Genomic DNA, 12820 nt, shown 5'->3' on the forward strand with positions numbered 1-12820 from the left:
GAGCTTACCATGTGCAGGACACTAAGTACTAAGAACTTGGGAAAGTGCTACAAAGTTGGTAGATTTGTTCTATCAACAAAATGGAGGAGATTCTCCTAATGGCACGTGTCCATTGCCAGAGCTCCATGAGCTGGTTCAATCCCTCCCAGCCAGGCCCAAGGCAGTTTGAAACACTTGGATAATTTCACTTCTGTTCTCACGGATTCCTGGTGAACTATTGGACAGGGTCCCGGCGTTCTCTAACGAAACGCTCTCCGCTGCACTCGACCCAGCCTTCCCTCTACTGGCTAGCAACAGAGAGAAGCAGTGTGGCCTAGTGGATAGAGCACAGGACTGGGAGTCAGAAAGATCCGGATTTTAATCCCGGCTCCACCACATCAACTGTGTGGTCTAAGGCAAGTCACTTCACTTCTCCGTCCCCCAGTTACCTGACCTGTAAAACAGGGATTAAGATTGTGAATCCTACGTGGGACAGGGACAGTAACCAACCTGATTAGCTTGTACTTAACCCAGTGCTTAGTACAGTCCCTGACACATTTAAAAACAAACTAAAAAAAAAACAAAACCCCACAAAAAAACAGAGAAAGGATCATTACTGAGTCGGCCCAAGGCACTCAATTTCCGGGCACAGAACTTCTCGGGAATGAGAACTCGCCATGAGCACTTCTATTAAGAGTATGAAATCCAATTCACCTGACTAGTAACACAAGAAATACTGCCCGAGGGGTTGGGTGGGCACAGGGCCAAACATTCTCCGGTTTAGACTGCAAACCCAAGGCCTTCTTTCAGCCCTGAACCCCAGGAGCGTGGCTTAGTGGAAAGAGCAGGGGCTTGGGAGTCGATCGTGGGTTCTAAACCCGACTCCGCCACTTGTCAGCTGGGTGACTCTGGGCAAGTCACTTAGCTTCTCTGTGCCTCAGTTACCTCATCTGTAGAATGGGGATTAAGACTGTGAGCCCCACGTGGGACAACCTGCTTACCTTGTATCTACCCTAGTGCTTAGAACAGTGCTTGGCACATAGTAAGTGCTTAACAAACACCATAATTATTATTATTATTAATGGCATCCTCGGAGTGCCCCCATGGCTCGTAGTAACTCAGTGGGGAAGGAAACTGCAACTCACGGGCTCTGGGTTCTAGTGGAGGAAAAAAAATGCCAGAAGGGGCATTCCAGTCGGAACAACTGGGAAGCGTAAACCTTGCTCTGCCACAGCTGTCCAACACTTGGAGCTGGCCAGAGAGGTGATGGGCTCCCTCAGAGAACCGGGCAGGGCTCTGGGCGGGGGGCACTGAGATGGAGGTGGGAACAAATAAGGGACTGGGGGGCGGGGGGCAGAACAAGCCCCCAAGTGCCAGTTTTGCCACAGCTGCACTAGACTCTGCACTGGCCAGAGAAGCAGTGGGCCAACAGCCCCGACTGCTCCCGTAGCGAGCCCGACACGGCTCTGAGCGGGTAGCACCGCCCCGAGGTGAGGATGGGCATTATTAGAACAGTGCTTGGCACACAGTAAGCGCTTAACAAATACCATCATTATTATTAATGAGGAACTTGAGGAGGCAGCAGGGCAAGCCCCCAGGAGTCCCCTTGCTAGCCATCCAGCCAGTCAGATCCTGACGGCCACTTTCCTCCCTGGCCCCGAATCCGAAGACTGCGCTGTTTCCTGTTTCCAAGGTGAAGGAGGAGACAGTGGCCTGCTTGTTCCCTTCTCCTTCCCGCCCACTTCCGCGGGATGAGAGCTGGGGTGGGATTTTCAATAAGCAAAAACTTACTGTAGGCACACCTCCATCAAGAGGCTTTCCTTAACTAAGCCCTCCTTTAATCATCTCCCACACCCTTCTGCATCACCCTGACTTGTTCCATTTATTCATTCCCTGCTCCCAGCCCCACAGCCCTTATGGACATTAATCTACTATTTATTTATACTAATGTCTGTTTCCCCCTTTGGACTGTCAACTCGCTGTGGGCAGGGAATGTGTCTGTTTACTGTTATATTATACTCTCCCAAGTGCTTAGTACAGTAAGCACTCAAATATGACTGACTGGGGGAGAAGGTGTGGGGGCGGGGGGGAGTATTCCAGGGAGGGGGCAGTGGGAAAGTTTCCTGTGGAAGGTGGAGAGGAAAAGGAGGGCGTGGCCCCAAGACAAGCCCATGACATCACCAGTCAAGCCACATGCCTGGCATTACACATGATCCTCAGCCCGTACATGTTAAAAACACATTTTTCACTTTCATCCAATTTTATTTGAAAACCAACCCCCCTGCAATCCTTCTGCTTTGATTTCCCCTTCACGAGCACTTACCTAAAACGAGGAAAACCCACCAGAGCCAGTACTGCCCATCAAAGTAACCCGGGAAATAGGTGGAAAACTGAAAATACACACACACAAAAAAAAGTGGTTTTAAACAGTTTCATATTACGGATTAAATTCCACACATGAATGCAAGGGCGTTAATGAGATTCAAAAGTACAGTTTGAAAGTGGGATCTGCTACCAGGATTGGCAATCGTGAATTAATTGTTGGTATGTACATATAAATATTCTCAGGCTGACTAAATTATTATATACAGCTATAGCACCAATCATAAAATAATTAACTGCCCAGTACTCACACATTAATCTGATTATTTTTTTAAACAGAAAAAGTAATCACCATACTCCATAATATTGTGATGACAATGCAGGTAACAACTTCATGAATTCTTAAGTTTCTAAATTAGTTTCCAAAATACTCCATTTCCACAATAAGATAATGCCTAAACTTTTTCAAAACACAGAAAAATACATTTCAAGAAATCTATATATTTATTTTCTTGAAATAACCCTGGGGTAATGGGTTTAAAACATTTTAGAAGAGATTTTATAGCTTATTTTAAATGATTGGGTCTAGTTTTAATGAAATTTTGCCAAATATAGAGGTTTTGGAAACTGTTCAGTAAAGTAAATGTGAACCCCACATGGAACATGGACTGTGCCCAACCTGATTATCCTGTAACTACCCCAGTGCTTAGTACAGTGCTTGGCATATAGTAAACACTATCAAATACCAGTATTATTATTACTACATGCTTCAGAGCACAGAATTTTGATTATACTGAAACTTCCAACTTTTCAGAGTAGCTAGCTTCTTGGCATACAATTTGAATAGACAGCTTCTCTGAAAACCCACTGAAGTCCTCTGAATGCCAAATTTCTTAGAAGTTACTTTCCCACAACAGGGGTAATTTTAGTCAGTTCATCAGCCTACAGCTTTTTTTTTTTTATGGTACTGGTTAAGCGCTTTACTATGTGTCAGGCACTGTGACTTTGAATTTTTTTTACTTGAGCAATGTAGTATGCTGGCAAAAGCATGGGCTTGGGAGTCAGGGGAGCTGGATGTTAAGTCCGGCACCGCCTCTTGTCTGATGGGCGACCTTCGGCAAGTCACTTACCTTCTCTGGGCCAAAGTTCCCTAATCTATAAAATGGGGATTTGATACCTGTTATCCCACCTCCTTAGACTGTGAGTCCCATGTAAGGCAGGGATTGAGATGGTTATCAAGCCCAACACTCCCAGTGACACACATCATTCACTGAAGTGAAGCCACTTCGTTTCCATGTCTGTGGCAAGAGCAGGTAATTCACCTGCAGGTATCAAATTCTGGCACAGTATCTTTCAAATGTGACTCTTAGATGACTTAAGAAAAAGATAAATACATCAGTCTGGGTACCTGCTTAGCTCTAAAAGGAAAAGAGTTAAGAAGTAGGATACATCCCAACCTTTTCTTTTTTGGCCTGTGTAACTTACCCTGACGATCAGAATCCACTTAATCAGAGACAGGCCAAACCCTGAAATGGCGCCATATCTGCCTGCAGCTGAGGTGGTCAGGCAGAAAGACAGGAAAAACCCAATCCAGTTAAAGAGGAACGCCACTGGAAAGGCAAAGAGAAGACCGTTATTGGGTTCGGCTCCAACGAACCGCTGCTCCTCAAGGTCCAAGAGGGACATCATCCAACTTTCAGCAACATTCACGAGGACACGATATCATACAGTGAGAAAGTGCGTTCCAGGTCCAACTTTTTGTTTGCTATGTCTATCAACCCCAATTCCTTATTTTACTCCCCAGACCCCCTATCAATAAGTCAATAGAACTTATTGAGCACCCACTGTTTGCATAGCAATATATTAAGCATTTAGGAGAGTACGATTCAGTTAAGAGATGTCGTCCCTTGCCCTCAAGGAGCTTACAAACTAGTAGGGGAGCCAGGCACTAAAATGACTTACAGAAAGGAGGAAGAAGGAAAACTGCACAAATAATAATAATTATGGTATTTGTTAAGCACTTACTATGTGACAAGCACTGCTCTAAGCACTAGGGTACATACGACTAATCGGGGGGACACAGACCCTCTCCCCCATGGGGCTCACAGTCTTAAATCCCCATTTTACAAATGAGGTAACAGAGGCACAGAGAAGTGAACTGACTTGTCCAAGGTCACTCAGCAGACGTGTGGCAGAGCCAGGAATAGAACCCATGTCCTCTGACTCCCAGGCCTGTGCTCTTTCCAACAGGCCCAAGTAGATGAGTAAGCTTAAGAGGTAGGGTAATAATCAGTTTGCATATATGAAGGTGCTATAGAGACCCAAAGGCAGGGTTATAAATAATGATACTGACTCACATGAAAGAAAAGCGTTAAGTGAAAAGTGTTAAACTTAAAAGTGTTAATATGTCTAATTACCTGAAAGTGCGGGAGCTTCCCTAAGGCACATTTGGGAATCAAAGACTGTAAGCTCCTAGTGGGCACGGAATGAGTCTACCGACTCTGCTGAATTGTCCTCTCCCAAGCTTACCTAAGTACAGTGCCCTACATTCAGAAAGCGCTCAATAGATACCATTTGATTCAAAGCTTGTTCTGGGGGGAGGCGGGGCAGGTGAGGTGGTTGCTTTTGCCATGTGGCAGACAGGGGAGAAGAGGGGAGGCGTGGGGTGAGAGGCTGAGCAAGAGGTAAGTTCAACCATGCTTCCGTCCCCCTACCCACCCCATCTTTGCTAATTCAGCTTGCTTAAGTAAAGGACTTGGGAAAGTGCTGAATTGGTCCCCTCTGCCTGACTTATGGCTGCCAATCTTTAAGGGATTCCCCAATCTCTGTCCATAAAGGTGCAGTTCTCGTTCTTCCCAGTCTCTTTCATGGGGTCCTCCTCTGCCTCTCCCATGCTAACTGTAAGAGTCCCTCAAGGCTCAGTTCTGGCTCCCCTTCTATAATAATTATGGTCCTTGTTAAGCACTTACTGTGTGCCAAGAACGGTTCTAAGCCTTGGGGTGCACACAAGTTTATCAGGATGGACACAGTCCCTGTCCCCCATGGGGCTCACAGTCTCAATCTCCGTTTTACAGATGAGGTACCTGAGGCAAAGAGAAGTGAAGTGATTCACTTCAAAGTGAAGTGAAGCAGAGAAGTGGCGGGGCTGGGATTAGAACCCATGACCTTCTGACTCTCAGGCCTGTGCTCTATTCACTACACCATCTATTCTCTATCTAGACCCTTGGAGAACTCATTTGCTTCCATGACTACAACTACCATCTCTACATGGATGATTCTCAAATCTAACTCTCCAGCCCTGCCCTCTCCTTCTCTGCAGTCCTGCTTTCCCTTCAGCCTTCAGGACATCATTACTTGGGTGTCCTGCCAATAACTGCCAGTGAGAAGCAGTGTGACCTAGTAGATAGATCATAGGCCTGGGAGCCAGAAAGACCTGGGTTTTAATTCTGGTTCTACCACTTGTCTGCTGTGTGACCTTGGGCAAGTCCCTTAACTTCTCTCTGCCTCAATTACCTCATCTGTAAAATGAGGATTAGGACTGTGAGACCCATGCAGGATATGGACTGTGTCCAACCTGATAGCTACCCGTGCGTTTAATACAGTGTCTAGCACATAGTAAAGGCTTAATAAATACCATAAAGAAAAAAACAAATAAACTGTGCGGCTTAGCAGAAAGAGCATAAGCCTAGGAGTCAGGGCATCTGGGTTGTAATCCTGGCTATGTCATGTATGGCCTTAGGCAAGTCACTTAACTTCTCTATGCCTCAGTTTCCTCATCTGGAAAATGGGGATTCAATTCTTGTTTTCCCTCCTCTTTAGGCCATGAGCCCATGTGGGGCAGGGATGCGTCCAACCTGATCATGCTTTATCTATCCTAACACTTAGTACACTGCATGAAACATAGTAAGACTTTAACAAAAACCACTACCACTCTCCATCAAAATTTCTCATCTTCCCACACAAACCCTGCCCTCCCCATGACTTTCCCATCACTGTAGACAACATCACTCTCCTCGACTCATCTCTCTTCCGACATACTCATATTCAATCTGTGTATGTATTCAGCCTCCATTAACAGTCACGGCCCTTGCTGTGGAGGTAAGTCAGAGCTATGAACCCCCCCGCTTCTTTGGCAAAGTGTGTCCCGTAGAAAAGCAGATGCATACACTGGTATAGACTTTGTAAATAAGTTTTTTGGTTTTTTTTTTTGGGGGGGGGGGGGTTCCATATATAACTGAATCCTGTCAGTTCTACCTTCAGAAAATCTTTAGACTCTGCCTCTTCCTCTCCACCCAAACTGTTACCACTCTAATCTAAGCACTCATCAGAGCTGTCTTGCATCAGCTTGCTGGCTGACCTCGCTGTCTCCTGTTTCACTTTGAGTGAAATGACTTCTTCCTGATCAAGACATATGAAATCAATGCTGGGGTAGATACAAGATAGATCCCACATAGGGCTCACTGTCTAAGTAGGATGGAGAATGGGTATTGAATCCCCATTTTGCAGATGACGGAACTGAGGCACAGAGAGAGAGTAGCTGACTTGCATAAGGTTACCCAGCAGGCAAGCAGTGCAGTCATTTTTAGAACCCAAGTCCTCTATCCCAGGCCCGTGCTCTTTCCATTAGGCCATGCTCCTTCTCAGGCCAGGCCAGGCACAAAAATGGACAGTGGGCTTCGAGTAATGGGAGTCGTGGGGAGAATGAAGAAATCGGTTTGGGCCTCAGTGTAGTCATCGTGGAGGGCAGATCCAAACAGCCACCACTCCGGTCCAAACAGTTGTCCTAGAAGCCTCCTTGCTGGTCTCCCAGTCTCCGGAAATTATACCTGTGAAGCAGCATAGCCTAGTGGAAAGAGTACAGGCCTGGGACTCAGAGGACCTGGGTTCTAATCCTTGCTCTGCCACTTCATTGCTGTGTGACCTTGGGCAAGTCCCTTAACTTTTCTGTGCCTCAGATTCCTCGACTGTAAAATAGGGATTCAACACTTGTGGCCCCTCCTACTTAGACTGTGAGCCTCATGCACAACAGGGAATGTGTCTGATCTAATTAACTTGTACCTACCCTAGCGCTTAGAACAGTCTTTGATGGATAGGAAGCACTTAATGTGACATTTGTTAGCCACTTACTGTGCGCAAAGAACTGTACTAAGCCCTGGAGTAGAAACAAGATAATCAGGTTAGATAATGTCGTTTCTGTACCACATGGTAGAAGGAGGGAGAACAGTTACTGAATCCCCATTTTACAGATGAGGAAGCTGAGGCACAGATAAGTTAAATGACTTACCCAAGGTCCTACAGCAGGCAACTGGCAGAGTTAGGTTTAGAACCCAGGTCCTCTGTCTCCCAGATCTGTGTTCTTCCCATTAGGTCTTGCTGCTTCTCCAGTTTCTCCCCTCTCTAGTCCATACCTCACTCTGCAACCAATTTTCCTTTAAAATATTGTTTGGCACCTGCTTTCCCACTCTTCAAAAATCTTCAAGATTTTTTTCTGTGCTTCAATCAGAAACTTAAGACAGATTTCCAGTTTTCTCCCCACTACTTACGCATCCTCTACACCCTAGTTTGCACTCTTTATTCCTCGCTCCTGCCTCTTCCAACCTCTGACCTCTAGCCTGTCACCTTCTTCCTGGCTAGACTACCCTCCCCTTTCATATATGGCAGACTCCAGCTTTTCCTCAAGTTCAAAGCCCTTTTGAAATTTCATCTCCTCCAGGTGGCCTACCCTGGTTGATTATCCTCTTCCCAGGTTAACTCTCCCTCACCCTGGCATCTACCACCTCAACAGTTCTCCCCCAACTATGCCCTTATCAATCAATCGGTGCTATTTATTAAGAATTTACTGTACTAAGTGCTTGAGAGAGTACGATACAATAAAGTTGGTAGCCACAGCATGGCCTAGTGGCAAGCCCACCGCCCTGGGAATCAGAAGATCTGGGTTCTAATTCTGATTCCACCTCCTGTGTGTGACCTTTGACAAGACGTGTAACTTCTCTAGGCCTCACAGTGCTCATCTGTAAAATCAGAACTAAATCCCGCTCCCTCCTAAATAGACTGTCAACCTCAAAAGGGATATAGATTGTGTCCACTCTGGTTATCTTGTATCTATCCTAGTACAGTGCTTGGTACATAGGAAGCGTTTAACAAATACAATTATTATTACCTCAGCATTTCCCATCCTCTAGTCTACAAGATTTTCTAACTAAAAAAAGTAAAAAAGCAGGTAAAACTATTAGGTTGCTTTTTTTTCTGGATCTAAAAAAGTTTCGAGTCACCGCAGATAACAGTAAACTAATAAGAAACTGAGGGAGAAAAACTACCAGAGTGGTCAGGATTTTCTAGTAAAACAAGCCTGGAGGGGGAAAGGCTTAGAGTTCCTCTCTAGAGGCTGGTCAGTTGTAAGCAAAGTTGAGGGAGCACGTGATGACCAAACACACAGAACACATGGAGGGAAAGTGAATCATGACTAAACTTCAACAATGAACATAAATACTGACATCATATATATCATAAGGAAGAGGAAGTGTGAGAGAATGAAGAGAAAAATGACTACGTGGTACTTGTGTTCTGAACACCTCAGAAAACAGGTACCCTACAGATATCTCCAAAAGCCTTTTTTTAAAAAAAAAATGGTATTTGTTCAGCACTTATTATGTGCCAAGCTCTGTACTAAGCACTGGGGTAGATACAAGCTAATCAGGTGGGAACAGTCCATGCCCCACATGGAGTTCAGACTCAATCTTCATTTTACAGCAGAGGTAACTGAAGCAACAGAGAGGTGAAGTAACTTGCTGAAGGTCATGCAGCAGACAAGTGGTGAGGCCAGGATTAGAACTCAGTTCCTTCTTACTCCCAGGCCCGAGCTCTATCCACTAGGCCAAGCTGCTTCTCTACAACCCAGTCATCTAAAACTGTAGAGTGGGTGGCTTGGAACAAGGGCCTCCGATTCCAGAATGTACTTACTGAAAAAAGTTAACATGAAAATCCCATCGTTTCCTATCCGCAGCTGGTCGGCGTCATCAAAATCATCTCGGGCCACAAAGTCATCATCCTGAGGCAAAAAGAGAAAGACTGTGGTAATCCCCATCAAATGTCTCCTAGGGAAAACAAAGACATCTCGAAGATGAGCAGTGCAAAAGCCGGGCCTGAACTCAAGTCAGGCTGATGTGGGACCCAACGGCACTGCAGTTACCAGGCTTACGTAGTCCCCGGCAACCTTGCTCGTTATGGCCCCACTTTTTTCTGACTGGAGCTGTTCATTGCACTCCTGTTTACTGTTATGTTGTCCTCTCCCGAGCGCTTAGTACAGTGCTCTGCACCAGGTAAGTGCTCAATAAATATGACTTACTGACTGCCTTTAAGTGAAACAAGTTCTTTCTGGTCAAGACATAAAAAATCCAGGATCCTTGATATGCCCCTCCCTGGCTCACCTAACGTTTCTCAAGAGAAAAGTTCCCATCATTTCTGAACCTTGCTAGAGGGCTTCTACAGTGGCAACAAGAGGTGAAAAATCAGGGAGGTTCCTCCTTCCTCTCGAACAGGTTTCAGCTAAGAAAAAATGGATTCAGTTTCCAGAAACATTTTAGAATTTATTTTTTTTTGCCATTTAAAATATAAAAATCGGGGTGAATAAGTGACCCAGGAAGAGTACAGTCAGCCTGGTCTGTCATTCTGCATTTGGACTAGAACACGACGGTTGGATTTGGGAATGTGCTTCAGACCAAAGGGGCTTCGGTCTGGACCCAGAGGGAGACTCAGCAACCAGGCGTGGGTTGAGTTGGACAAGGTGACTTTTCTTCCACACAGGGTTCTGGGAGCACCTAGGTGACATGCTGAGATTAATTCATTCATTCAATCGTACTTATTAAGCGCTTACTGTGTGCAGAGCACTACACCAAGAGCTTGGGAGAGTACAATACAGCAATAAGCAGACATGTTCCCTGGCCCCAACGAGCTTGCAATCTAGAGAGATCCGGTTCGAAGCTGAAACCATGATCATACCTGGGCTTGTAGTAATAATAATAATTACAGCATTTGTTAAGCGCTTACTATGTGCCAAGCACTGTTTTAAGTGCTGGGGTAGATACAAGGTAATTAGGTTGTCATTCATTCATTCGATAGCATTTACTCAGCGCTTACTATGCGCAGAGCATTGTACTAAGCGCTTGGAATGTACAATTCGTTAACAGATAGAGAGAATCCCTGCCCAATGACGGACTCACAGTCTACCCACGTGGGGCTCACAGTCTTAATCCCCATTTTACAGATGAGGTAATTGAGGCTAGAGAAGCGAAGTGACTTGCCCAAGGTCACAGAGCAGATGAGTGTGGAGCCGGGATTAGAACCCACTCCTCTGACTCACTAGCCCGCGCTCTTGCCACTAGGCCATGCTGCTTCTCACATGACTTCTCCTCTTTAACTGTCAACACAGACTCAGGCTGGTGTGTGGACTTGGAATAGTCCTTCACTCCCAGACACCTCTCCCCTCACTACTCCATAACTCCCCTCTCTGACAATGGGTAAGGAATGTGTCTGTTGCACTGTACTCTCCCAAGCACTTAGTCCAGTGCTCTGCATACAGTAAACACTTAATAAATACGGGTGACAGAGAACTTGCCCTCGCCTGCAACAGGGAGCCCAGTTTGTGGACAGACAGCCCTCTTCTGGGAGCCTAGGGCTCTCTTGGACTCGCCCCCAGGTCTACCGCTGCTCCATGACAAAAAGATCACAAAAAGGGGCTCGGCTTCCTTGTTGGTATAATGGAGGGGACCCCCCTTCCCGAACCTGCTCCACTTTCCCTCTCTCGGGCTTTTGTGAGGAGAAATGAAACCACCGATGAGAAAATGCTTTGGAAAATTAAAATGTTTGGGAAATCCATGGTTTTATTATTATGCTGTCCGCAACTCCTCAAACATGGGTGTACATGACTAGGTACAGGTCTGTCTACTGGACACTGTAAAACACTCGATGCATGAGGCCGGCATGTTTGTGGGGAATCAGGAAAAAAAAAAAAGTCATCTTGACCTGAATCTTCACAGGGCAAGCTTCCCCTAAGCATTTTAATTAATGAATGAGCCGGACTGAAAAACCAGAGGCCCACAAGTGTCCGATCTGAGCTGGCTCCAGCATTCCAGGCTTCCCTAGGCCCCAACTCACCACCGACCTGGAGGTCTCAGGGAAGGTCGTTCCCCGGAGTCGGGTGTGACCGAGCAGAGCAGAGGTCTTTCCCTATAGCTGACTGTCATGCGTGATCATGGGCAAAGGAGGTGGTCTCTCCCCTTCCCTCCCCAGGCAGAAGCCCGATCTTTCCCAGCCACTCAGGGCTGAGCTGGGACAGGCCGTGTTACTTGTCTCCCCTGCTGCTATTAACTGGCACTGGAGTCAGGCTGCTGAGCTGCTACTAAGCAGCGAGTAAAAGAGGGGGCCTTTTTCACCTAGGCAGGAGGTTTGCCCCTCACAAACCCGAAGAGATTCCTCTGAAGAGTCCTACCCACTCCAAGAGTTCATTGTGGGCAGGAATGTGTCTGTTCATTGTTACAATGTACTTTTCCAAGCACTTAGTAGAGTGCTTTGCACACAGTAAGTGCTCAATAAATACTATTGAACAAATCAAAAGAAGAGCTGAGAAAGACGGTGCCGGTGAATGGAGAAGGCAAGGAACAGGCTGGTCAATTCATTTCATCTTCGCATTTCTTTCAACCTGTGCTATTTTCTCTACTCCATCCCCAGGCTGGAAACACGAGGCTTCTCAACGGCCTGCGTGAACCCAAACTGAACTTTCAGGGGACCAAGGCAATCCTGAGCGCCAAAATCTCAACCAGCAGAAGGAGGCAAGCCCCACCCAGTACCTCTTGAGGACCCAGATCGGCTGAGAACAAGGGTTACTCACTCTTCCTGGAACCAAGGGGATGGTGGCTTCGACTTTAGTTCTTTCAGCTTCGTCGTAAGTAGGCAGGGTTGTGGCCACGTTATACGAAGGGGGCTTTGGAAACCCCGATTCATCTTTGTAGTCAAAATAAGCTGCACAGAAAGTGAAAAAGAAAAAAACAGTAATTCACCGTGCTGACCCAAGGTTGGATTGCTCTTGGCAGAAAACGTCCCCTGCCCAGTGGTTAGAGGCCAAAAGGATTTTAGGAGTGTAATACAGACTGCGCTAATACCTAGCCAAGCAGGTAACCGGGTCTAGGTCAAAATGGAATCACACTGGCTGAGGTGAGGGACAGAGCGGAGATGGGGAGCGTGTTGGCCCCCGGGGGAGAGGTGGCCGGAAAGAGTCAGCTCAGGGGGGTCTTGGGAAGGAGGGGGTTTTGCCCAACCCCTTGTTATTCTCCCAGTCAGCACTGCCCCCCAACCACCCAGCTCTTCTGCCTCTGGGGGCCGGACTGGCCAGCAGCTCCTAACTCCTGCAGGCCATCAACACCTGGGTTGCTGTACTGTACTACTGTACTGTACTAGGTCGAAGCTAGGAAGAACAATTACTATCACAACATAATGCAGCAAATACCAAAATAAGCACTACAAG

General features: G+C 46.5%; 1 protein-coding gene across 3 annotated transcripts in view; it reads right to left on the minus strand.

Annotated features, from left to right (window-relative positions):
- Positions 1–12820, minus strand: part of NDFIP1 (Nedd4 family interacting protein 1) — a 51505-nt gene that overhangs the window by 9005 nt on the left and 29680 nt on the right. For all 3 annotated transcript variants that reach the window (XM_029051399.2, XM_029051398.1, XM_029051400.1), the window contains exons 3-6: positions 12188–12318; positions 9262–9349; positions 3787–3911; positions 2303–2369 (exon numbers count right to left, since the gene is read on the minus strand). In XM_029051399.2, coding sequence (XP_028907232.1) covers positions 2303–2369; positions 3787–3911; positions 9262–9349; positions 12188–12318 — 411 coding nt within the window. The remainder of the gene's footprint in view (positions 1–2302; positions 2370–3786; positions 3912–9261; positions 9350–12187; positions 12319–12820) is intronic.

Source organism: Ornithorhynchus anatinus, chromosome X1 (assembly GCF_004115215.2).
Source record: "Ornithorhynchus anatinus isolate Pmale09 chromosome X1, mOrnAna1.pri.v4, whole genome shotgun sequence".
NCBI lineage: Eukaryota > Metazoa > Chordata > Mammalia > Monotremata > Ornithorhynchidae > Ornithorhynchus > Ornithorhynchus anatinus.